This window comes from Vicugna pacos, chromosome 4 (genome assembly GCF_048564905.1).
Source record: "Vicugna pacos chromosome 4, VicPac4, whole genome shotgun sequence".
NCBI lineage: Eukaryota > Metazoa > Chordata > Mammalia > Artiodactyla > Camelidae > Vicugna > Vicugna pacos.
In genome coordinates this window covers 8,050,835-8,077,285 of record NC_132990.1, presented here as the reverse complement: position 1 = coordinate 8,077,285, position 26,451 = coordinate 8,050,835, and the positions used below count along the sequence as shown (strand labels likewise).

Below are 26,451 nucleotides of genomic sequence, written 5' to 3'. Positions count from 1 at the left end.
ATAGGCACATGAAAAAATGCTCAATATCACTAATTATTAGAGAAATGCAATCAAAACTACAATGAGGCATCACCTCACATCAGTCAGAATGGTCAACAAAAAGTCCACAAACAATAAATGTTAGAAAGAGTGTGGAGAAAAGGGAACCCTCCTACATGTTGATGGGAATGCAGTCTGGTGCAGCCATCATGGAAAATAGTATGGAGATTCCTCGAGACTGAAAATAGACTTACTATATGATCCAGCAATCCCACTCCTGGGCATATATCCAGAGGAAACCTTACTTCAAAATGATACATGTACCCCAGTGTTCATAGCAGCACTATTTACAATAGCTAAGACATGGAAACAGCCTAAATGTCCATCAACAGGTGACTGGATAAAGAAGCTGTGGTATATTTACACAATGGAATACTACTCAGCCATATAAAATAATAAAATAATGCCACTTGCAGCAACATGGATGGACCTGGAGATTGTCATTCTAAGTGAAGCAAGCAGAAAGAGAAAGAAAAATACTGTATGATATCACTTATATTTGGAATCTAAAAAAAAAAAAGCCCAACTTATTTATGAAACAGACTCACAGACATAGAAAACAAACTTATGGTTACCAGTGAGGGAGGGAGTGGGAAAGGATAAATTGGGAGTTCGAGATTTGCAGATACTAATATATATAAGACAGGTACACAACAAGTTCATACTGTATAGCCCAGGGAACTATATTCAATATCTTGTAGTAACCTATAATGAAAAAGAATATGAAACCGAATATATGTATATTCATGTATGACTGAAGCATTGTGCTGTACACCAGAAATTGACACATCGTAAACTGACTAGACTTCAATAAAAATATATATACAGACAGAAAAATTTTTTAAGATTCAGCTTTCTTTGTATTATTTAAAGATGTGTGACAAATACATATTTTATTCACCAGAAAATTTTGGTCCACTTGTGTCTTGAATATTCATTAGAGGTCCTAAAGAGGGGAAAAAATTCAGAATTATGACATAGGGGTTTGCAGACTATGTCACAAGGAAAGAAAGAAAGAGAAAGAGAGAGAGGGAGGGAGGGAAATAGGTAGTGCATGTCATCATTTAAAGTGTTGTCTGAATTCAGTTTAAATAATGCAAGTAAACACGGTGTAGTGGCAGAGAAATGGAGTGACAGCAATACTTATCAGGAACTTTAGAATTTTAACAACTTTTTTAGGAAACAATACCTCTAATGAGTATGGAAACAAAAAAATGTGAGAGTCAAGAGGTGAATGGTAAATTATCTAAGTTCACAGTCTACCAGTTCTCTAGGTATCTGCCACTTATTTTCTGTGCTTCATTGGGAAAAAAATCACATTATCTGTGAAGCGGTAAGAAATATTTAGAGAAACTATAAAATGTTAACCTCTTTAAAATGAAAGGGTTAGAGAGAGATTAAAAAAAATTAAGTAAGCAGGCTAAAACTTTAAGGAAAATTACTAAAATAAGACAGAGTATATAGCTTTCCAGAGTAGTAAAAATGAAAGAAGACAAAAGGCAGAACAAAAGAATAATAAGTCCTTGGGAGTCTTTTGCTGTCTTGGTAACTGGACAAAACCTGTATAACGTTTTTATCAAGTACTTGAGGATGTCACTTGGACCAATCATGGAAGAATTATTGAAGAAATTTCTAGTACACAACAATTAGAAAACAAAGACATATTTATAAACTAAAATGAGTACGAAACCAATAATTTATCACAGCAAAATAATGTACTTGTTTTAAGTTGTAAATATTATTTGAAGAAGTGTCTCTGGAGTTAACTATAACATGTGGGAAATCTCTGTGAATTTTTTTGACCACAACTCAATGGTCATTTATAAAATTTTTTAAGAAATAACTATGTGATGAGAAATGCACAATGTGAATAATGTACCAAAATGATTTATAAAATTGATTCGGTTCTTAAAATGAAAATAGATAAATAAACAGATAAACAGATAAATAAATAAATAGTCTGAATCAACTGGCCACTCATAGAGGAGATAGAAGAATTAGAGACATGATAAAAAAATAAGCAAAATAGTATTTCTGTTTTGTTTTAAAGTGGATCTGATTTTAACTAAAATGTAATTCTTATTTAGTGGAATGAAGTCACAAACTGATACTAGTGAGGGAGCACTGTGCAATGTCACTGGTGTCAGAGATAGTTACCATGTCAGCAGAAACACTAGCAGCCGGTTAAGGAGTAAATCAAGCTGGAGGAGATGAAAGTCAAGGTCAATTTAGATTCTTAGCATATCAGACAGTACGCACTCCTGCTTCACCAGCTCACTTTCCTGAGTCCCTCACTGCCACTAGTGCTTGTAAATTAAGCAGGAAAGATCCCAATTGTGTGTGCACATGATAAATCATACATACAGAAGCATATAAGATGTGTATGTACAATTTAAAGTAAAAGAATAAAATAAAACACCTGTGTATCTGTACTAGTCAGGGTTCTCCAGAGAAACAGAGCCAACAGGAAATATATAGATACAAAGAAGGAGATTTATTATTGGCCCATGCAATTATGGAGGCTGAGATCTGCTACCATGATCTGCTGTCTGCAAGCTGGAGGTCCAGGAAAGGCAGTGGCATAGTTCCAGCCCAAAGGCCTGAGAAGCAAGAGCCCGATGTCCGAGGGTAGGAGAAGGTGGACATCCCAGCTCTGCAGAGAAAGAAAATTCACCCTTCCTCCCCGTTGTTCTGTTTGGGCCCTCAGTGGATTGGATGATGCCCACCACACTGGTGAGGGCCATCACTTTATTATCAATTAAAATGCTATTCTTTTCTGGAACCGCCCCCTCACCACACAAAAACACCCATAAATAATGTTTTACAAGCTATCTGGGCATCTCTTATCCTAGCCAAGTTGACACATAAAATTAACCATCATACTATCCAATATCTAGGTTAAGAAATAGAATATTGCCAGTTCACCAGAAGATGTTTTGTGCCCCTTCTGACACCCATCATCTAGACTTTTAGTTTAATCATTCTCTTGCTTTTCTGCATAGTTTTATTATATGTATATGCATCCTCAGACTGTAAGTGTATTGCTTAATTTTTTCTTTAAACTTTCTGTAACTGGGAATTGCACAGATTTAATTCTTCTAATCAGCATTTTGGTTTTGATATGCTTTTGTAGCTGTACTTCATATTATTGGCTCTACAGTGTTTCATTGCTTGAATATGCAATGACTTATTAAACCACCTTATCACTGATGGATATTCAGGTTGTTTCCAGTTTGGGGCTATTATGAACACAACTTCTTGTACTTTTATGTACATATGTCCAGGAGTGTTAGTCTAGGAACGAAACTGCAGAATTGCATGGGATATGCCTATTCAGTTCTACTCTATCATGCCAGGCTATCTTTCAAGAGCGGCAACACAAATTTACATTATTCCCAAAGGAGGGTGAGTATTCTCAATTCCTCACATCCCATATATACATCTTCAAAGTACAGGTTTTGTACTTCTTTTATTGAAAATTTTCCTCCTTATTTTGTTCTTTTTGATGCTGTTGTAAATGGAGTTTGTCTTCTTAATTTCATTTTCAGATTATTCACTGCTGGTGTATAGAAATACGTTGCTTTTTGTATGTAGATCTTGTAGCCTGCAACCTTGCCGGACTTGTTCATTAGTTCTAATAGGGTCACTGTAGACACCTTAGAATTTCCTGTATACAACATCATGCCATCTGGAAATAATAATTTTACTTATTCCTTTCCAATGTTGATGCCTTTTTTTTTTTCTTGTCTAATTGCCCTGGCCAGAACCTCCAGTAGAATGTTAAATGGAAGGGGTGAGAACAGACATCCTTGCTTGTTCCTGATCATGGGGGAAACATTCAGTCCTTTACCACTAAGTAGAAGACTTGCTGTGGGGTTCCACATATGCTCTTTATCAGGTTGAGGATTTGCTATTGCTAATTTGTTGAGTATGGTGACCATGAAGAGATGTTAAATTTTGTCAAATGCTTGTTCTGTATCTACTGAGGTAGCTAAAATTATTTGTCTTTGTGCAAACTTTGTTCTGGGCCCTTTGGGTGACTCTTTTTAGTTATGAAGATGTAAAGCAAGCATATAACCAATACTTCCAGAAGATGTATAACAGACGACTTTTGGGCTTGCTTAAGACCTGGGATTTGGTCTGCAGGGCTCTCCTGTGCATCTGCTTTAATTCTCAAAATTAAGCCAAGATCAAGAATTCATCTGGAAAGGAAGAGGTTACAGAGGTAACCTCTTCTTAATAAGACACTTCAGATGTGAGGCTACTTTTAAGGAATCATCTGCCCTACCCAGCCACCCTGGTAGCTGCTTTCTCCCCAGGGGGGTGTCTGTGCGCATTAAGAGAAGATGCGCCCCCCTGCACCTCATCTAACCCCTGTGTAATGGGCAGCTGCATACAGGAGTCTTTCCACGGCCACCATTACTAGATAGGACTCACGGTGCAGGCTGACTTGGGTCTCTATAGTAATGCATGCAGGAAGCAGTGCCTCACTCAAGGTCTCTTCAGGTTTGCAGGGCACGGTGCCTCAGCTGGTACAGCAGTACTGCAGTAGACAGACAGGACCTAATAGCAGACCAATGCTGGGGCTCAGGGTTGCCCATTAGTAACAGCTGAGAAACTCTGAGACAACCAGGACCAGCAGGTGTCAGAAAAAAAAAAGTGAAATTCAGCTCTTAGGGGCACCTCTGAACTCTGCTGTCCTGGGGGCAAGCACAAGAGGATTGGTTCACTGACTTGAGAACAAAAGTGTTGAATATCTTTCCTCTACCCCACCAGATATAGTCTACAACGTTCTCTTCCCTGCTCTTTGCCGGGGGGACTGGCATGCATGGGCCAACTCAGCAGACCCCTAGCTCTCTGCCTTCTAGTTAGGATTGGCCAGTGAGGGGTGGCCACTAGCAGGAGATCAGAGGGCAGAAGAAGGGGAGGAGAGGTTGTTCATTGTCCTGATTCTGTCCCTGTTGGGTCAACAAGGGGTATCCATCTCTCTTCCAAAGGCCACATTTCCCGTCAGACACCTCTATCCACACAGCGCTCTCTCTCCTTACCCCAGTCCAGTAGAGGCTCCCTTCCATCACCCTCTCACACACCCCGAGTTACTAAGACCAGGACACCGTCATTGCTTTAACTGACCTCACCAGCATCTCAGTTAATAATCCCTTTGTTGAACCCTTTTCAGATGACCCAACTTGAGTTGTGCTGTTTCCTGCCACCACCCTGACTAGTACAGAAATTTAAGGTGCTTGGAAATATTTTAGGAGGAAAATCTGGGGAGAAAAGCCAGACTTTCTGCTAATCATTCTGATTTGAACTTTGAAAGAAATGTGAATTATTTTATTTTTTTTGCCTGAGCTGGTAAAGCAGAGACTAATCACAGCAATGCTTACACATCTATCCCCCTACCTGCCTGGGAGCACCTGGAGGGTGACAGTATTCACCTTTGAAGTCCTGCAGACGGCAGATGGTCAAGAAATGTTAAGTGGCCACAGCTGAACTTAAGACCTTAGTCAAGTGACCTCGTCTCTCCAAGCCTCAGTTTCTTCATCCGTACAACTCGATCCAGAAACCCTGAAGTGTCACCCACTCTAGGTAAGAAAAAAAGTCAGTGCAGGGGTAATTGCAATATTCATTAGATAAATGCTTTTATGTCAGCTTTATTGTTTTCAAGGACACAGAGTAATATAAACTTGAGTAACAAAGGAGTTTGGGCAGAATGTCGTTGGAAGTACTTTTAATCAAATACTTTAAATGGCACATAATTAACACATTGTTTTAAAGCGAAAGGGCCCTTTAAAGGGGTGCTTCTTCCCCTTAACTAATTTACCTGAGAACAGGAACCAGATTAAGTAGCGGAGCCATGACATGTGCCACTATGGTCCAGTCTATTTGACACCGAGATACCTGCCTCATATTATTGTGACTAACTGCCAGGTTACAAAACACTGTGTACACTATGATGCCAAATTTCATAAAATATTCATACCCACTTATCTACATGGGAGGGCGAATCATTTTGGGACTGGCTGCTTGTTGCCTCACGGTGCGGGAGAGCGTGAATTTATTTTCTCCTTATTCTTTTTACAACATTTTAAAAAATTAATAAAAGCGCTTTCCAGCGGTGGAGGAGGTTCAGGAGGGCCCGGCCTGCAAGGACGAGGCTCCTCTGCTGCCGAGAGGGACCGCGAGTGGCGGGCCTGAGGGCCGGACGCTCCACTTACCGGCGGGCCGCGGGCGCGGGGGCGCAGCGGGCGGGGCGGGGCGGGGCGGGGAGGCGGGGAGGCCGCAGAGCGCTGGGGGGCGGGGTCTCGGCGCTGAGGCGGGGAGCGTCCGCCGGGGACCAGGCGCTGGCGGCCGTGCGGGGCCGGCCTGGGCGCTGGGCCTGGGAGGGGCGCGGCGGGGCGGCTGAGGGGCCGGGTGTCTCCAGGGAAGGGGCGGGGTGGGGGTGGGGGTGTAGGGGAGTTGTAGGGGCGGGGTCTCGGCCGGGGGGCGGGGTCTGCCCGCGCGGGGAGGGCGGAGTCACGCGGCTCCGCCCCCCGTGGCCGGGAAGGCGGGGCGGGCCGCCCGGGAAGGCGGCGCGAAGGATCCCGAGCCTGGGCGATGGCGGCGCCCGGCGCGGTGCTAGTGATGGGAGTGAGCGGCTCCGGGAAGTAGGTTCCGGCGGGCCGGGGCGCGGGAGGCGAAGTGGGGAGGCGGCGGCCAAAGCTGCAGCCGTTCCGGACTCTCGGGGATGGGAGGACCCTGGGGAGCGCCCCTCCTTTCCCTTTGCTGATGAGGAAACTGAAACCCGGGCACCTGCTCCCTCTCCCTACTTTCCAGTCTGCTCGCCTTGGAGCGCGTGGAGAAAACTAAAGTCATGCTCTAGACTCCAGGGTCAAGAGCATCCATCTCACTGCTTCAGTATCATAAGTTGTTGGTATTTAACCCTGGTGGGTACCCCTCTACTTCTCAGGGCTTCTCAGATGGAAGGAGGCACCAAACGGGGTGGGAAAGGGCAGTCCCATGAATATCTGTGTTCTCTCCACAGATCGACTGTCGGCGCCCTGCTGGCATCCGAGGTAATCATTCTAATGCCTCCCAGTCGCGAGTCCCATCATGTTGTCTTGTTGCTTCTCTCCCTTTCCTCCACCCTTTCTTCTGGCCTGACTGGTTTGTAAACTCGGCACAGACACATGCAGCTTGTGAAACCTAATGGAGCAATTTTTTCTTCTCGGTGATTATAAATAGTGATGGATAAAAAAAAAAAAGGATCTGAAGCAGCCCAGAGAGCAGGGATAATGAGGCAGCGTTACAAACCCCTGCACCTCGGTGGGGAGAGGGGTATCCTCGGGCTGGTGGGCAAGAGGGTGGTGGTGGTGTTTCTACACCAGCCCGTTTGTGTTAGTAACCCCAAGTGGCTGTCCCATGGTCCACCCTACCTGCCATATACATACTTTCACTTTGTTTTTAAAGCTGGGATGGAAATTCTACGATGCTGATGACTATCACCCAGAGGAAAATCTACAGAAGATGGGAAAAGGGATACCTCTGAGTGACCAGGTAAGCTTCATTGTTTTCACTTTCCAGCACCTATGTTCCAGCTGGGTGACGCAGGTTGAGATCCCTGCAGTGCTTGATGCAGGAGTTCCTGAGTCATGAGATAACTCGTGGACAGTGCTCTGAAAGCCACGTGCATAGCAGGCCTGCCATGTATGTTAGCTTTGGCCCTGAACTGTCTAAACTCAGAGTCAGGAGTGATGCCACCCTCTGCCCCAGCTTGGCAGGATCTTCCAAAAACCCTTTGCTGAAGGATTGTAATCTGCAGAATGTAATCCCTGAGGGAGCAGAGGCTCCCCCATGCCTCATATGTAAGGAAGTGCATCTTCTCTTCCCAGGACCTGTCAGCCGACCACCTCACCAGACCCTGGCATCCACCCCAAAGCTACAGAGATCTTTGCAAACTCAAATCTGGCTCCCTGGAGGTCTCCCACTGATCTCAGGGTCAAGACCAAACACCTAAACTCCTGCACATGCACAGTCAGGCTGGACTGACCATGCCCTATTCAGTCCCTTTGGGTGTCCCCCCCTACTGTCTCCACTGGAGCCACCCATGGCCCCTTTCAATCACTCCTACCTCCATGCTCCTTCCTGCCGGGCCTTTGAGTCTGCTGGTCCCACTGTGTGGAATACACTTCCCCTTTCTTCTGTTACCCTGCTGATGCTGCCCACCTCAGTTCCCCTGCCCCTTCCTCAGGGAAGCTCTCCCTGACTTACTAGGTAAAACCTCCTGTAATAAATTCTCATGGCACAAGATCCCTTATCATCCTTGGCCCAATTGCAACGTGGCATTTGATGGAGTGAGAATTTGATTAATATTTATCTCTGCAGCTAAATTTTACCTCCAAAAGGGCAGAGACTGGCCATTTCTATTAAGCACTGTATATCCCCAGTAAATATCAGAAAATACCTGTGGCATATTTGTAAGTGAATGAATGAATGAGTAGCACCTCATTCCTTTATGCACTGTCATGAGGCCCTTTCCTGGGAAGTCTCTCTCAAATCAGAGTCACAAACTATAGATTCATGGCGTGACTGACTGTGACTCAGGAGAGACTGTGAGGGCAGAGTGGAGGGCTGGGTCCACAGAGCAGCTGAGAGCAGGGTCCCATCCAGGCACACGTGCCAAGGGTGTGCAAAGGGGAGGTACAGAATGGAACTGGCCAAAGGGCAACACTGGTGTTTTCATTTTCGGTGATGTTGGCTCACCCCCAGTTACGTCCCACTGTTTTCTCTTTGTCCTGCCTTGAAGCTCTGGAGTCATAAAACCACATGAGGTATAATTCTAGAGCATTCTGAGGGTGCACTTTTTGTTTCAGGGAATGCAGCTTGAGTTTGCGATGGTTCAAGCCTTGAACCATCAAAACTTGAATAGGTAGGGAGAGGGAACCCTAAAAGAGATACAGATAATTAATTAAACATAATAATGATGTTTATTAAAGATAAGACACATAATATAGATAACCTGGCCCCACCACTGAGCTTGTGTGATCTTTGGCAATGGCTTAATCTCTCTGTGCCTTATTTTCCTCCTGTGAAGCAGGGATGTTGGCAGGACCTATTTCATTGGGTTCTTGGTAGGATTAAATGAGATAATATAAAAAAATGTGCAGAGACATGCCTGAAGCTTTAGTAAATATCACTTCATATTGTTGTTGCTCACATCACATCTATATATACATACATGTAACATAAACCATTTCAGTGTAGTGTGTAAAATGTGATTGTGCCAGTGTCAGTGTATTTTTCTCCTTGGTGAGTGCAAATGAAAATTAAGGAAGTAAAGCAACCCAAGTGGATGGATTTTAAAATGGCATTTAAACATCTTTCCCCTTGTTCACCAGTGAGGTTTGTTAAGTGGGCAGTATGGAAGGGGATAGGGTGGGGAGTAGAATTCAGGAGAGGAATTTACTGTGCAAAAGAAAAGGTTATCAGTTACTGGAAGAAACATAACGAGTTACTAAATATATTTAGGGGAAGCTGTACAAGTTAGCTTGAATTTAGAGAGAAGCAGAACAGGGAGAGAAAGGGGTAGAATGGCAGATGGTTTACATTTTTCACAAGAGCACAGCAAATCTAAGAGTGAAGGGTGGGTCATAGCTTGGCTAGCACCAATGCCCTCCTGGTTGCCCTAGCAACCAGCCTCACCTTCAGGATACTGGACTGAAGATCAGTAGAGTGATGGAGGCAGAGACACAGGTTTGTCTTGGGGTAGAGAGTCTGAGGAGAGTTTGGGGACGGTTTTGTGCTCAGAAGGCTTAGATTTGAAAGGAAAGAACCTGAGTTAAATGTACCAACGGCTCCTTAAGGCTATTTCAGTTAAATTTCACTTAAATGTAAATAAACCCCAGTTCCTAGGTTGCATTGTGACATTTCAAGCGTTCAGTAACCACATGTGTCTGGTGGGTATTAACACAGATGGCACAGATAGAGAACATTTCCATCAGGGCAGAAAGCTCTGTTGGACAGCGCTGGTGTTGAAAGATATGCCACCAGGCTGAGATACAGTATTAGCATGATGGTGATAATAAAAATTACAAAGAATTTTCAAGCTGCCAGTCAGTGAGTCTCCTCTATGCGCCAGGTCCATACTGTCCTGGCGGCCCACAGTGACACGTGAACAGACTCCACCCTCAAAGTCTATCTGAAACAGGAGTTTTTGAGAATTTTTCCTGATTATAAATATAGTGCTTATCCTGTATAGAAAATTTGACCAGTGTTGAAAAATTCTTTTACAGAATACATCACTCTTGGTTTCATCTTCCAAAAATATCTGCTAACTGAATTTGACTTTTTTACCCTCTTTTTTGGGGTACATATTATTTTTACATGCATTCTTTCCTCTGTGGGTTTACGTTCACTTTTGCACCAGATAAAACTCATCCATGGCACCTTCTGCCCCCCTCCCACTTTCTTTGCCCTCTCTTTGCCTCCCTCAGTAATGCCAAATACTCTCCTCTTCCATCTGTTCCTCCAAGCTTCAACCATTGTCCCCTTCCAGAAGACACTGCTTCCCTAGATGTTTTCATCAGATCACTGGACTCTTGGGCCAAGGAAGCTTTCTCTGTCCTCATGATGCTCTGATTTACCCCTAAGTGCCTGAGCACTAGGTTGGGGGCTGGGAGTACCCTTTCCCCGCCACATCCCTGCATGTAGGGACTATCAGAAATGAGGTGACCTAGAACATCAGATCCAGCAAGTAGAAATACTCTTTGGTTTATGTTGTTTCCTCTTCTTTTCCCTAAGACTTTGTGTTCGACTTTCCTAAGTTATCATATTGTCTGTAGTAACTGTTCACACCTACAGTTCAGTGAATCTGCTGTGATATCTCCTCCATTTTGCCCGAGTTTCTGCACTTGTGAAAAGGAGATCTTTGATCACTCCCTTTTCACAAATGTCAATGAATACAAAAATTTGGAGCTCGTGTGTCCAAGTCCTCCCTAAGACCCTGACAATAAAGTCCAAATTCCTTAGCAGGTCACTGAAGGTCTTGACCATATCCCTGATGGTGTCTCTTGACCTTCTTCACATATCAGCTCCCACACCTCCTGCTCACCAGTGCTAAGCTCCTCCCTCATCCATTTACTCAAGAGTCTTGGGAAACCAGCTTTAATGCTCCTGGTCTTGCCCTTCCACTGCTTGGTAGGCCCTGCTTCAGTTGAAATCCTCTTTATTCTTTATCCTAGAGTCTAATCAAAATTGACCTCTTCCCCTACTGTCTTATCATAGCCCGTCTTAGTATAATTCCTTGAGCCCTCCTCACTGCCCTGTGGGTAGTTTAATTGATCATCCACCATCATCGGGCTGTCACCCCTTTGAGGACAGGGACTGCAACATTCGTATTTATATCCCCAGTGCTCAATGACCAGGGTAGTCAGGCCCTGTCTTGCAGGCTCAACCCCTGATATTATCAACACATAGAACATGGGTTCATGTCTCATATGGGAACCCCAGGTTCACTAGGTTCCTACATAAAACCAAAACTGCCAGCCGATTAACTTACAGGAGAAATTTAACTGCCACATGGCTCGTAACACTCACATTGATCTGATCTCAGAAACCGACATACAATCAGGCTTCTCAGTGAACATGCAATCAGAAGAGTAGGAGAGTTAGGGCTAAGGTTTCTAAAGGTTTCTAATCCCTTTATAGGAAGAAGTTTGCTACTGAGAACATGATATTCAAAGTCCTATGACCAAAACCCCATGTCCTCTGGACAGTGTTTAAATCTGCAGTGGAGGCTCCTGCCCGGGGCTTTCACATCCGTCAAGCCTCACTGGGACAGACATGCTTCCTTTATATGTGTAAAAATATGCGGTTCAATCATAGTGATGTCTTGCTAGCCTGAGGGTCATCCTTACTCCTTTGGATGAGTTTATTCATCTCTGCCCCTCTCTATTAAGTGTTGATCTTTAATTTAAAGCCTTTAAGAACAAGCTTATTTCCTTTTCCAAGAGCTTAAGAAGGTTCCTCACTTTGGCCCCCATATGCTGTTAAGAAGACTCCTTAACTTTATGAAAGTTGACATCTAAACAAATCAATTATCAAACACACATACACACACACACAAAGTGTCATCATTTCTGCAACTTGAAGCTGGATGCCCACATCTGCATGTAAAACACTCTGTTTGCATGTAAAACACTTAGTCCCCTTGATCCTAAGTATACCACTTTACCAAGTATGTGGCCTGCACTGCCTTTCCTGCAGGCCTGAAGGTACCACATCTTTGTAGGACTGGATCCTAGCTGGGAAACAGCCCATCCTACTGACTGGTGAGTCTTCAAGTTCCAGTCACCCTACTCTGTTGCAACTTTCTGTTAGAGGAAATGTTTTAGAAAATATAGCCAGGAGGCTAAAAAAAATTTTTTTTAAAGATCACCATATAAATAACAGTGTTCTTTTTCATCCCCATTAGTTCATGAATATAGTAGAAAAGCTTGGTTATGCACAATAGGAATAGAGGAGAGAAAGGAACTTAGACAAGTCACCCAAAGAAGAACCCACCAAATCACACTGTAATCAAAATGACAAAAATTAACAATAAAGAGAAAATATTAAAAGCAACAAGGAAAAAGCAACAAATAACATACAAAGGAACTCCCTGCTGATTTTTCAGCAGAAACTCTACAGGCCAGAAGAGAGTGAATGGCATGATACATTTAAAGTGATGAAAGGGAAAAACCTACAGCCAAGAATACTCTACCCAGCAAGGCTGTCCTTCAGATTTGATGGCGATCAAAAGCTTTACAGACAATCAAAAGCTAAAAGAATTCAGCACCACCCAACCAGCTTTACAACAACGCTAAAGGAACTTCTCTAGCTGGAAAAGAAAAGGGCACAACTAGAAACAAGAAACGTACGAAATGGAAAAGCTCACCAATAAAGGCAAACATACAGTAAAGGTAGGAAATCATCCACACACAAACTAGTAAGGAGATTAAAAGACAAAAGTAGTAAAATCATCTGTATCCACAATAAACAAGGGATACACAAAACAATTAGATGTAAAATATGATATCAAAACCAGTAATTGTGAGGAGAGCAGAGTACAAGTGCAGGGTATTTAAAATGCATTTGAAATTAAGAGATTAACAATTAAAAACAATCATGTATGTGTATATATATAATGACTGCTATATCAAAACCTCTGTTAACTACAAACCATATATATTAGATATACACACAAAAAGCAAAGAGGAATCCAAACATACCACTAAAGATAGTCATCAAATCACAAGAGAAGAAAACAAAAGAAGGAGAAAAAAGACCTACAAAAACAAATCCATAACAATTAACAAAACGGCAGTAAGAATATACTTATCGATAATTACCTTAATGTAAATGAATTAATGCTCCAATCAAGAGACAAAGACTGGCTGAAAAGATACAAAAACAAGACCCATACATATGCTGCCTGTGAGAGGTGCACCTCAGATCTAGACACACATACAGATTGAAAGTGAGAGGGTGTAAAAATATATCCCATGCAAGTGGAAATCAAAAGAAAGCTTAGACAAAATAGACTTTAAAATAAAGATTGTTGTAAGAGACAAAAAGGACACTACATAATGGTCAAGGGATCAGTCCAAGTAGATAATAATAATTGTAAATCTATATGCATCCAACTTAGGGGTACCTCAAAATATAAGGCATTGATGAAAAGAATTGGAGATGACACAAACAAATGAAAAGATATACTGTGTTCTTGGTTTGGAAGAATCAGTACTGTGAATGTGGCCATACTACCCCAAGCAATCTATAGATTCAATGCAGTCCCTATCAAATTACCAATGGCATTTTTCATAGAACTAGAACAAAATATTTTTAAAATTTGGATGGAAGCACAAAAGAGCCCAACTAGCCAAAATAATCTTGAGAAAGAAGAATGGAGCTGGTGGAATTATGCTCCCTGACTTCAGACTATACTACAATGCTACAGTAATCAAAACAGTATGGTACTGCCACAAAAACAGATAGATCAGTAGAACAGAACAGAAAGCCCAGAAATAAACCCACACAGTTAAACTCAAAATGGATTAAAGACCTAAATGTAAGACCAGATACTCTAAAGCTCATACAGGAAAACACAGAACACTCTTTGACATAAATCACAGCAATATTTTTTTGGATCTGTCTCCTAGAGTACTGGAAATACAACAAGATAAACAAATGAGACTTAATTAAACTTAAAAGCTTTTGTACAGCCAAGGAAACCATAAACAAAATGAAAAGACAACCTATGGAATGGGAGAAAATATTTGCAAGTGATGAGACTGACAAGGGATTAATTTCCAAAATATACAAACAGCTCATACTGCTCAACATCAAAAAAAAAAAAAAAACCAATTAAAACATGAGCAGAAGGCCTAAATAGACATTTCTCCAAAAAGACATCCAGATGGCCAACAGGCACATGAAAAGATGCTCAATATTGCTAATTAGTAGAGAAATGCAAATCGGAACTACAATGAGGTAGCACTTCACACCAGTCAGAATGGCCATCATCAAAAAGTCTACAAATAATAAATGCTGGACAGGGTGTGGAAAAAAAGGAACCCTCCTAGACTGTTGGTGGGAATGTAAATTGGTGCGGCCACTATGGAGAACAGTATGAAGGTTCCTTAAAAAACTAAAAATAGAGTTACCCTATGATCCTGCAATCCTACTCCTGGGCATATATCTGGAAAAGATGAAAACTCTATTTCAAAAAGAGACATGCACCCCAATGTTCACAGCAGCACTATTTACAATAGCCAAGACATAGAAGCAATGTCTAAATGTCCATCAACAGATGAATGGATAAAGAAGATGTTGTATGTCTATATAATGGAGTATTACTCAGCCATAAAAGAGAAGGAAATAATGCCATTTGCAGCAAATTGGATGGACCTAGAGATTATCATATTAAGGGAAGTAAATCAGACAAAGACTATCATATGATATCACTTACATGTGGAATCTTAAAAAGTGAGACAAATGAACTTACTTATAAAACAGAACGACTCAGACATAGAGAACAAACTTACATATACCAAAGGGAAAAGAAGGGACGGGAGAAATAAATTAGAAATCTTGGGAAATAACATATACATACCACTACATATAAAATAAACAGTAAGGACCTACTGTGTAGCACAGGGAACTCTATTCAATATCTTGTAGTAAACTATAATGGAAAAGAATCTGAAAAAGAATATATATGTGTATAACTGAATCATTTTGCTGTATACCTGAAACTTACACAACATTGTAGATCAACGATACTTCAATTTTTTTTAAAAAAGAACAATAAAAAAAGACTTAGGTAAAATTGGACACTTTCGTAGAAAAATATAAATTCCTGTGGGAAAGTAGTTTTGGATGGCTGTAATTTGATGGCACAGACAGTGCTCAGGGACACAGTCTGCTTTTTTCCCCCAAATAAAAATATAACCATGCTGATTCTAAAGCATTTGGCTTTAGAATCCAGCTTCCTGCTATCTCAAATGTTACAGTTACCAAAACTGAATCAAGAATAGAAAAGCTGCATGTAACACAATGCTCATTAAAGAAATTTAATCTGTAATCAGAGATCTCTCCTCAAAAAGTCCCCAGGCCCAGACAGTTTTTCAGATGAGTTTTAGCTCAGACTGCTGTAACGAAACACCCATAACAGGTTGACTTCAACAATAGACATTTGTTTCTCACAGTTCTGAGGGTGACAGTCCAAGATCAGGATGCCTGCATGGTCAGCTTCTTGGTGAGTGCCCTCCTCCCAGCTTTTTACTGCATCCTTACTGGGTGCCTGAGGGGAAGGGCAGCAGAGGCAGGACAGAGCGCACAATGGTTCCCCCTTATAAGCCGTCCTACTTATTTTATGAAGCTACTATAACCTTGATACCAAAATTTAATGTGAACAAGAAAAGAATGGAGGTCAGCTCTATTATATAAACGCAAAAACCCTAAATAAAATGGGAGTAGTCAGATGTTTAAGAGCATGGACTTTTAAAGATGCATCATGTTTTCTGAATATGCATCAGTGATAAAGGATGGGGACATGAGTGAGGATATGGTTGGGACAGATATAAAACCAGACTGTGAGTTTAAAATTATTGGATCTGGGTTATGAGCACCATAAAAGTTTGTTTTGTACTATTTTGTCTGTTCCTGTGTATGTTTAAAATTTCCACAATAAAAAGTTTGGTTTGTTTTTTTAATGTACTATGGCCAATCAATATTTATCCCAAGAGGATTTCTTTGTGAAACACTCTAGGGTGTCCTTTGTGAACTTCCTCTGCCTTCTCTTTGGAAAAATACAAAATTCTCATAATGCTTTTATAGGAGCTTTGTTTTGGAAGGTTTGAAAAATAGGATCGGGGCAGCTGACTTATATAAGGGCTTCTGTGAATACTTCTCCGCATTTGAGTTCAGAGGCACCTAAAGAATCATGCAGTTCAGTAAAAGATTTGTAAACTTGTCAGAAACAGGGAAAACATATTAACAATGGGGAGATGGAGATGGGGGGGTTAGTTACATAGTGGCATTTTAGGGCAATTCTTATTGTGAGAAGAGCCTCTGATGCTTGGACTAGGAAGATGCTTTTGCTTAAATGCCCAGGGACTTGACCCTTCAGCCTTGAGTATGGCCTACTTCTCAAAAACACTGAGACCTCTCTGGACCTTAACACTGAAGAACACGATGAACTATGTTCTGTACAAACAGTACCTAGAAAAGCCACTGTGTGTCTGTTTTCTTTCCAGGACAGGATTCCATGGCTCTGCACCCTGCATGACATTTTACAAAGGTAAGAGAGCATCAGGCCTTGGACAAGTCAATGAATAAAGAAAACCCATCAGAAAGTGCAGGGCAAAAAACACTCTTGAAATCACAGCCAACCGATCCCAGAGATGGAATGCGCCTCTATCAAGTAACCAACGATTTCATATCAGCCACTGACACAATCTAATGGAATCAACCTTCTAGACAAACCCATTGTTACTCGCTGGGAGTCTTGGTCAGCTGCTGGCTTCCGAGAGCCTATTTCTTCATCTGAAAATGGAACAAATACAGTTTCTACTCACAGATTGTTGAGAGGAATTAGTGAGGTGAACAATACCTAACACATATAGTAAGTGCTGAAAAAAGTAACTGATGACAGCACTGTCATAGCCACATCTTAGCCACCACTGTTACTTCCCTCCTACTTCAGGTTCTGACAACTGCGAAGATCTGGGGTCATCTGTAAGTCAACAGATAAGTGGCCACCAGGGTTGTCCAGCTCTGTAGCACACCTCCGAGCAAACCAAGTCTTCCCTACCCAACAGCGGGCCTGAGCCTTGGGAATCCTGGTTGGGACACGGAGGATAAAGAAGTTGCAGGGAATGGGTTCTAAATCTTGCTAAGATAAAGTCAAGTTTTATAAGTCTAAAACCATCAGGGCCATATATGATATTGGAGTATATTTATGATTTAAAATTCAGTTTGCTTTTTCCACACTGCACAGACATGGCTGGCAGCCCTGTCTTTGTATGGGCTTAGGGTTTTAATTAAGGTTTAGGGTTTCAGGGTTTGAAACCTCCTGCCCACCCGGGTCTCTAACATAAATAGGCTTGTCAGAGATCAAATACACTGACCTGTGATAGAAGCAGAAGTGAAGCTCCTCAGGAGAGCAGATAACAGACCTCCAGGCTCAGAATAAAAAAGCTCTCACTCATGGCCCGAGGGAAGAGCTGGAAGGCTCGGGGACATAAGTTTGTTGCTGATGACTCTCTACCCACTAGGTCCACACTGGCCATAGATCAAGGCAGGCCCCTTCAGAATTCTGTTTTGAACTGAACTTTCTATTAAGTACCCACTCTAGCATTTGCCCTTCACCCCTTTACTCAGTTCCTTCCTGGCCCCGGGGACGGTACACATGGGCTTGGTGGGAGCAGGGCTCACCCGCATGTACGGTCTGGGACCACACCGGATTTCTCTTATTGGTGCCTTGTCGCTTTACCTCTACTTCTGGCTCAGGTTTTTTTCCTTAGTGCATCCCTGGAAGTTTCTCACATCCCACTCACCTTGACCTCACAGGGACTGATGCTCCCTTTTCTCCTGCTTTCTCCAGCTCTGCACTGGTAACTTCCCCAGACTCTTCCAGCACACTGTAGAGTAGGAATGGAGAGAAGCCAGTTGTGGAATTCAAATCACTGAACACCTGAGGAAGAGTCTGAGCTGAGCTGTGTGTAGGGTGCCGGCACCTGCTGGCAGCCACGCATGTCCACAAGTGGCAGCTGAGCCACATCCTACCAAGCGGCAGTGTGTGCCGGGCACCTTGATAAACTTCCTCACCAGTTCCATGGGCAGGTACTCTGAGCAGCCCCATTTAACAGATGATAAACTGATGCTCAGGGAGGTAAAACGTTACCCAAGATGGCTCACTAGCTGAAGATCTTTACCTCAAAACCAGGACTGCCTGATACTTGGCCACTATTCGTAACGCCTTCCACTGTCAGAGAACTAGGACTTGGAGTCCTCAAACTAGACCTGACACCAATTATTTTAAATGTCTTCACTCTTTAGCATCTCCCCCTACTTCCTTCCCTGCTTTTTTTTCCTCCCCACAGAGAGGTAGCCTCTGGACAGCATGTAGTTCTAGCCTGTTCAGCTCTGAAGAAAGTATACAGAGATATCTTAATACAAGGAAAAGACGGTGCACCTCTGAAGCGTGATGAGTCCGGAAAGGAAGAAAAGACGGCTGAGGTAAAGCTCCTTGTGGTTCATCTGACTGGGTCATTTGAGGTCATCTCTGGACGCTTACTCAAAAGAAAAGGACATTTTATGCCCCCTGAGTTACTGCAGTCCCAGTTCAATACTCTGGAGCCCCCATCAGCTCCAGAAAACTTCATGCAAATCAGTGTGGACAGAAATCCTTCAGAGATAGTTGTTATAATTATGGAAACTCTAAAATGAAGTGAGAATCCTTTCTATCAGTGGTCCAAAATAGAATTAGGCACAAATCTCAATCTCCCATCCCAAACCATGTTGCAGTATCCTTGGTGATAAGTATTCTAGATTCTTCTTAAGGTGAACAAATGGCAGTGTGCTGAGATACGCTCATTTGGGTATATTTTTAGGAATTTGTGGTACTCTTGTCATCATGCTCTGGCACATTCAGAGAAAAGGATAAGAAAATTTGAAAGCACAGCTTTAATTGAAATTTAAATTTGTGTGATCCAATCAAATGATCAGAGGAAATTCTGTAATTGATGCTGTAAATCATGACCTTATTTGGAACATCTCTGATCATGGCTGTACTCAAATAAATGAAACTTGACTGTCCTCAGCACCCTCTGTAGACTGGTGTTGAGCAGAGATGTGTATAAAGTTGACCATTCACTAGCAAGTCACGTTACACCACATACCTCTTAATCCTCTCTTTGGATCATTTCAAGATAAATAAAAGGCATAAATAATTCATGGTTTAAAAAAAAATTGGAGACATGGAACTTGACTGAATGAAGTGCAGGACTCACTCATTCAGTCTGCCCCCCACTCATTTATAGAAAGCCCTGTGATTACCAGTCTGGTTATCAGCCGACCTACCTCCCTGCTGTAAAAGCCATAAATAGACACTAAGCAGGCGAGCAAGGAACATGAGTTGCTATGGCCCAAACCTGAAACAAAACCTTCCAATGGGCAGCAACGTGCCGGTGGCAGCCAGTTCGGCGAGGCTGTGGGGAGGCTGGAGGTGATGGTGTGTTGCTCACACACAGCTTACCAGGCACCAGCTAGCAAAGCTGCAACACGGCCAGCAAAGGTTGGTTTGAGCCCTTCCCCCATGGGACTCCAAGAAGCTTCCTTATCCTTCTATCCTAACCAGGGCCACTGGCTGGTTCTGGCCAGAAAGTGAGTTTGGAACCAATTACCTGTTTTCTTTCACAAGGATATACTTTTTTTTGTCTCAGGAACTGCAAAAAGTATGTCTATGTAAAGAGTAAAGGGCCCTTCTGGGTGGATGGACCTTGCCTAAACAAATGGGAAGCCCTGGATCTTCCTCTCTACCAGACTATTTGGGGTACCTCCTGCCTGGTTTAGGTTTATGTGAACATTCATATTCAAGGTCTAGGTCCTAAAGTTGACCAGTCAAGATAATCTGGCTAGACGAGAGTCACCCTCAGGTGTAGAGAAAGGACTCATTCAGCTCAGTGTACTCGGTGAGTCTGTGCTAAGTGCTGTGATGGGCGTTGTGGAGAGCTCGAGGACCTGTAACACAAAGCCCTGGCTCTCAGGGAACCTACGCTGGAGTGGAAAGACAGAGCATCTTCTATCCTCTGGTACCAGCTGCAGTTCTCAGTGAAGGCAGTTCTTCACAAGAAAGAATTTTCAGATATCCTGCTAGACTTTCAAGTAGGATCAAACGAAAAAGGCTGTTTATAATTATAGGAACATTGAATCTAACTCTCTATTACATATAAATAAAAACATTTTCGCAGTTTTAATATATACTGAAATTTCCAAGACTGCAATAAAGGGAAAATGGTATCCTACTTTAGTTTTAACTTTACTAAGAGTTGTTTACTATTTCAGAAAGTCACAGTCAATTTGTCAGGAATACAACCATCTACATCCACCTGCATTTCTAATTCTTTATTCTCAGTGATCTACTGATGGGCAAAGCACCAAACTAACTCTACTGTGTTCATCTACTGTAGCCATGTCCAAGCATCACATACTGAGACCCACTGGTTTCTTACACGTCACTTTCCCTTTTTCCTCCCTTCAGAGTTGAAGTATCATATTATTTGCTTAGGTAAGTTTTATTAGGAATTAATCTCACTTCAAGATGACAAAGGGGGCATGAGACAATAGTTATTTAAAAAAAAAAAAAGATGCTGGTGGGGCTGAGAACCATGGCTCTGATCTTCCCAAGAATGGCCACAGGGAGGGAGGCTGCAGTGTGGGCCAGTACTGCCCTCTTGTGGCCCTGGGGGACATACAAGCACAAACTGCTCTCCCACCCTTAAGAACCCTATCTAGTTGCCAAGGGCCAAATCTCTGGGTCAGATGCAGTGGAATGCTGCTCCCCACCCAGCCCTGACCACACCCCTGCCCAGCCTCTATGACCTGGGAAGAAGGGGCAAGTAAGAAATGTTTGCAGTGGTTCAAAAATAGATGCCAACCAAAGATTTCCTCAGTCCTGCAAATACCATGTAACACACCCTCTGGTAGGACTCCCCACCACCAGAAAAGACGTTTGGCTTAAACATTCTCCTCTTCTATTAAATGGGGTCACCGCCTGCCTCATAAAGTTAAGGGAACTGAGATAACATGCAAAGTGCTGAGACTGAAACACAACATACTAACTGTTCAACAAATGTTAGCTCTTGTATTACTTGTCATCCCCTGGCATCTGAGGCCAGAGGCTGAAACTTCTGTGTGGGAACTTAGGAACCCCTTCTGAGTGAGTCTTCAGTCTTTGGGCTCTAATAGGCCTCCTCCCTGCTTCCCAGCCCTTGGCCAGGTCAAATCAGGCAGAGTCTGAGATGATGTCCTTGAAGCCCAGGGTGACTGGACAACCTGCTCAACAGCAGGCTCTGGAATCAGGACCCCGAAAATGCTGGGCTCTCGGTGCAGCACTGGGTCACGTACAAGGTACCTGTCACCACATGCCGTCAGAGGTCCAGTACTCGTGTCCTGTGCTTCACTAGAGACTGCTCTGATGAGCAGACTTTTCAGTGGGTAGGAGTGCAAGAAGGGAGAAATTAAAATAGGCTGACTTAAAGATACCATCAAGTAGAAATTTTAATTTTCTGAAACTGTAATATGCAGGTTTATTCTCCATTCACTGAGTAATAAATCTGTATATTTAAAATGATTGAGATTGGAATATTAACTATTATGGGCATTAATGAATGCCCAATAATTACCAAGGAAATATTTGATTGATTAGATGTCAGGCCCACAAGCTGGGTTGGGCATCAATGTTTCAACCCCTACAGAATCTCATGTGAAATCTAGCCTGGAGCTGATTTCCAAGTAATCTTGAATCTCTCCAGTGGAGCTTTCCCCCCAGCAAGCAATCTTAGATGCTGTGGGAACTTTAATTTCACTTTGTGGATGAAGGTTGAAAAGTCATGGGCCATTGCTCAATAGGACCCTAGACCTCATCACTTGTGAAAGGAGGAGTCGGTCAATGTAGCAAACTTCACTGTTGTCTTACTGGAAAACAATGCCACAGCCACCCCAACCTTCAGCAGCCACCACCCTGACCAGTCAGCAGCAGCAAACATCAAGGCAAGACTCTCTACCAGCAAAACGATTACAACTCACTGAAGCTCAGATGGCTAGCATTTTTCAGCAGTAAGTATTTTAATTAAGGTATGCACATTGTGTTTTAGACATAATGCTATTGCATACTTAATAGATTACAGTATAGTGTAAGCATAACTTTTATATGCACTGGGAAACCAAAAAATTCATAGGACTCAATTTATTGCAACATTAGCTTTATTAAGGTGCTCTGGAACTGAACCCACACAATCTCCGCGGTACGCCTGTATTATATAATTTCATTTATATGATCCAGAATAGGTAAATCCATAGGAGACAGAAAGCAGATTAGTGGTTGCCAGGAGCTGGGGTAATAAGGGGAGGAATGGTGACTGCTTAATGGCTACGAGGTTCCCTCTTGGGATGACAAAAAGTTCTGGATGATTGTGATGGTAACACAATACTGAATGAATGTACTTAAACAACACTGAACTACGTATTTTTAAATGGTTACAACAGTAAATTTTGTTATATCTGTATTACCACATTTTTCAACAAAAATGAAAATCAAAGGCCTTCTCTTCTCCCTCACAAGAGCCGAGCCTTTCTCACTAATCTTATTACCAAATGCTAATAAGACAGCCGACTAGAATGCATGCTTCCTTTGGACAGACTGTTTTGCCAAAGGTGGGTGCTCGCTCAGGTGTACCCTGTTCCTTCTACAGCATTCAATAAGCAGTTGAGTCCCTAGTTCTCCCTTGAGAGAGAGTGAACACTGGAGAACAAAAATGTGCTCCTCCAACATTTTTCCCCTTCAGGGATCACAGTGTGTGTGGTAGATTAAGACAACCACAAATTCTATGACATCGTACCCAGCAAGCAGCTGGGCCTATGACCCTAAAATCTGGGCAAGCTAAGACTGCATGACCATCAGAATACGGGACAAATGGCACTGGGGTAGTTGAGGGGCCAGACTTCAAAAAACTGACAAGCTTTCCTTTTTCTTGAAATATTTGCTCTTGAAACCTATCAACCATGCTGTGAGGAAGAGAAAGCAGCCCTGCAGAGGCCCACGTGGACAGGAACTGAGACCCCGACTGCACTCCTAGATGAAAACACGTAGCAGTTAAACAGCTACGTGAGCAAGCCCTCTTGAAAGCCAGATCTCCAGACCCAGTCAGTTTGCTCCAGCAGTATTCACCAATCCTCGCCAAACTGCTCATTCATGAATAAAATTAATGGCTGGTTTTGCTCTAAGCCACTAAGCTGTGGAGTAGTTTGTTATGAAGGAGCATTAGATAACCACAACACAGTGGAAATTCCCTTCCCTCTGTGGAAAGGAGAGGAAAATGGGTCTGAATAGCTTTTTAAAAAAAATCTAGCTTGAATACACAGCAATTACTATGTATCCCATTGAAGAATTAGGGCCCACATTTAGCTTTGGTCTTCCAGTGGAAACTATACTGGGAGCTCCTGTGTATGCCTAGTTCTGTTCTAAGCATAGTGTGGTAAGCAAGACAGCCTGGGTTGTGGACCTGGGACAACTTATGTTATAATTAGGGAGCCTGAAGCACAAATGTTAACGTGTGTAAACTGGAATTACAGTCTGAGGATGTGCTTCATCACCATCCCAGCTCTGGAAAAAATCTCAACCTCATTCTATTCAATTTCACTGAAGCAATGATGTTGAGAGTGGGGTGCTTTCCCTCTATTTCTGAAAGGGTTGACCACAAAAAGTAGTTCAGATGGACTGGGAAAGTACCACTGCTACTGACAAGGAAAAGCAGCTCTAGCTGAGGAAAACGATGGCTTGACAGACAAGAAAACCCTCTCCTTCACACTTTAGTCAGTGTAACAAACATGTCTGCCTGCTTGTCTAGATCTATCTATCAAATCTATTCTGGGGAGTAAAGCTAGTGGTAACTTCTTTCTCTTTGTAGTTTTTGTGAGAAAACAATTACCCGATACTCTTCTCCTAAGTCAAGTCCTCCTCCACACACACAAACACACATGCTGCAGAGCTTCCCATCTCAGAATACAAAAAGCAGACTTCCTCGACACCACCGCCACTCCCCTCACCAGTTACTGCCCCCATGTCTCTGATTCTCTTTACTTCAAAACTCCGTATGTGCTAGTATTTTCTAAGTCCACTCTAACCAGAATTTTGCCGTCATCACCCTTTAAAACCTCTATCTATCGTAATCATAGAGGTCCTTCCCTTTACTAAATCCAAAGGTTAATACTCGATCCATGATGAGTACTTGAAGTAACAGCACTTAACAGTTCGTTCACCATCTTTCTTGTACAGAAAAAGTTTCTCCACTTGCTTTCAGAGTTCCTGTCTGTTCATGCCCTTTGCTGGTTTTCTCTCAATCTCTCTGAACTGGAAGCTAAGAGTGAAACAGGGCTCAGTCTTCCCCAAGCGTGTTTACCAACACTCTAAAATTCATCCAATCAGGATTTCTCAACCTTGGCACTATTAACACCTTTGGACCAGATAAGCCTTTGTTGTGGAAGGCTGCGCCATGCATCTGAGAATGTTAGCAACATCCTTGGCCTCTACTCACTAGATGTCAACAGCAGCCTCGCCAGATGTTGAAAGGGTGTCTCCAAACCTTGCCAAAAGCCCCCTGGGGGGGGGGGTAAAATCACTTCTATCAAGAACGACTGATTTAGTTCCTTGGCTTTAAATACTACCTATATATATTGGCAGCTGTACAACCTGTCTGTAGCCTGAAACTCTCCTCCAACTGCCTTCTCATTATCCCCAATTATGTACCTAATCAAGTACATTTCACTAAACAGATCAAAACTAGACTTCTGATGAACACTTCTCCCTGGAAGTCTCTACCTTGCTAACTCTGCGTGACAACTCTCTTGCTCTTACCCTCACGCTTTTATCCATCAGTAAAACCTACTGGCTTGGCCTTCCAAATTACCCTAAATCTTTCCACTTCTTACCACCTCCACTGCTATCAATCCAACCCAAGCTGGTATGATCTCTCATTGAAATTATTACCTCCCAACAGTCTCTCTGCTTCCAATCTGTCCCCTTAGTCCAGTGGCTCTCAATTGAGAACCTGTTAGAAATGCAAGTTCTCTTGCAATCCTGGGACTAGTAAATCATAAACACCGGGTATGGGACACAAAAACTGGGGTATCAAGTCCTCCACATCAAACACCTGGAGCACTCCCGGTCCCCATCTCTCCGGTCATAGTCCCTACACGACTTTCTCCCAAGCTCACCTTGCCCATCACATTAAACTCCCTGTGTTCTACAAACAAAGTAAGAACATTCATATTACAGGGCATTCTAATTAGCTGTCCTTCTTCCTGAAAAGCTACTCACCCTCCAAGATATTCAAGCCTCTATTTAAATGTCACCTTCTCAAAGAGGCATTTTCTGACTACCTTATATAAAATACAAGTGGAGGGATAAATTAGGAGTTTGGGATTTGCAGATACAAATTACTATATGTAAAATAGATAACCAACAAGGTCCTACTGTATAGCACAGGGAACTATATTCAATATTCAGTATCTTGCAGTAACTTGAAATGAAAAAGAATATTATATATATAATATACATATGTGTAACTGAATCACTATGCTGTACACCAGAAACACAACACTATAAATCAACAATGTTTTAATTAAAATAAAATAAATTAAAGTAAAATAAAATAAAATAAAATAAAATACCTTCTTCCTGAACTAGTCTCCTCATTGTTTTCCACCAAAGCACTTGTCACTACCTAACAGGCCATATGTATGTTTTGTTCACTGTCTGTCTTCCTACATTTCTACTATGTAAACCCTCTACTTACAGCTATACTTTGAGCAACTAGAAAAGAAACTGATATTCAACAGATGTTCAATAAATGTTGACGTTCTAAGGCAGTGGTGGCCTATGGTTTATTAGAGGAAAGATACAAATAAATTGAGGAGACACATTTAATGTTACTTTAGTATTAGCCACGAAAATTTCAGAGCAGAAAAACAAAAATCCCCAAAACTGTAAGTGAAAGAGAATGCAGCAGTTGACATTCAGAGCATATCAACTGGTTAGCAAAGTTTAGGAAGACTTTACAGAACTGATCCCAGAAGGTAGAGTAGGCTTTATATAAGCCAAAGACAACAGAT

General features: G+C 42.4%; 1 protein-coding gene and 2 long non-coding RNA genes across 14 annotated transcripts; 1 reads left to right on the top strand and 2 right to left on the bottom strand.

Moving 5' to 3' along the window:
* Positions 1 to 874: 874 nt before the first annotated feature.
* LOC140695976 (uncharacterized) lies at positions 875 to 6,301 on the bottom strand. 3 transcript variants are annotated; one of them, XR_012071848.1, is made up of 3 exons: positions 6,258 to 6,301; positions 5,443 to 5,624; positions 875 to 985 (listed from the first exon to the last, which is right to left on the bottom strand). It is a non-coding gene; the product is annotated as an uncharacterized lncRNA (long non-coding RNA). The 3 variants fall into 3 exon arrangements; XR_012071849.1 differs by lacking the exon at positions 6,258 to 6,301 and adding an exon at positions 6,023 to 6,219; XR_012071850.1 differs by lacking the exon at positions 6,258 to 6,301 and adding an exon at positions 6,027 to 6,219.
* Positions 6,302 to 6,559: 258 nt separating this feature from the next.
* On the top strand, positions 6,560 to 23,565 carry IDNK (IDNK gluconokinase). 10 transcript variants are annotated; one of them, XM_072959213.1, is made up of 7 exons: positions 6,560 to 6,686; positions 7,064 to 7,094; positions 7,489 to 7,575; positions 16,815 to 16,858; positions 18,663 to 18,798; positions 22,277 to 22,398; positions 23,358 to 23,565. In XM_072959213.1, the coding sequence occupies exons 1-7, from the start codon at positions 6,637 to 6,639 to the stop codon at positions 23,395 to 23,397; spliced, it is 510 nt and encodes a 169-aa protein (XP_072815314.1). In that variant the 5' UTR covers positions 6,560 to 6,636; the 3' UTR covers positions 23,398 to 23,565. The 10 variants fall into 10 exon arrangements, with proteins under 10 accessions (XP_072815314.1, XP_031532442.2, XP_072815315.1 ...); XM_031676582.2 differs by having other exon boundaries at positions 23,354 to 23,565; XM_072959214.1 differs by lacking the exon at positions 23,358 to 23,565 and adding an exon at positions 21,549 to 21,690 and having other exon boundaries at positions 22,192 to 22,391.
* LOC140695977 (uncharacterized) lies at positions 17,018 to 18,838 on the bottom strand. Its single transcript, XR_012071851.1, has 3 exons — positions 18,755 to 18,838; positions 18,117 to 18,200; positions 17,018 to 17,103 (listed from the first exon to the last, which is right to left on the bottom strand). It is a non-coding gene; the product is annotated as an uncharacterized lncRNA (long non-coding RNA).
* Positions 23,566 to 26,451: the final 2,886 nt, after the last annotated feature.

Coding starts and splice junctions, on each gene's coding strand:
- IDNK (XM_006209257.4), top strand. CDS start 6,637: ATGGCGGCGCCCGGCGCGGTGCTAGTGATGGGAGTGAGCGGCTCCGGG. Junction 7,095..7,488: donor GCGCCCTGCTGGCATCCGAG/GTAATCATTCTA, acceptor TTGTTTTTAAAG/CTGGGATGGAAATTCTACGA. Junction 16,859..18,662: donor CTGCATGACATTTTACAAAG/GTAAGAGAGCAT, acceptor TCCTCCCCACAG/AGAGGTAGCCTCTGGACAGC.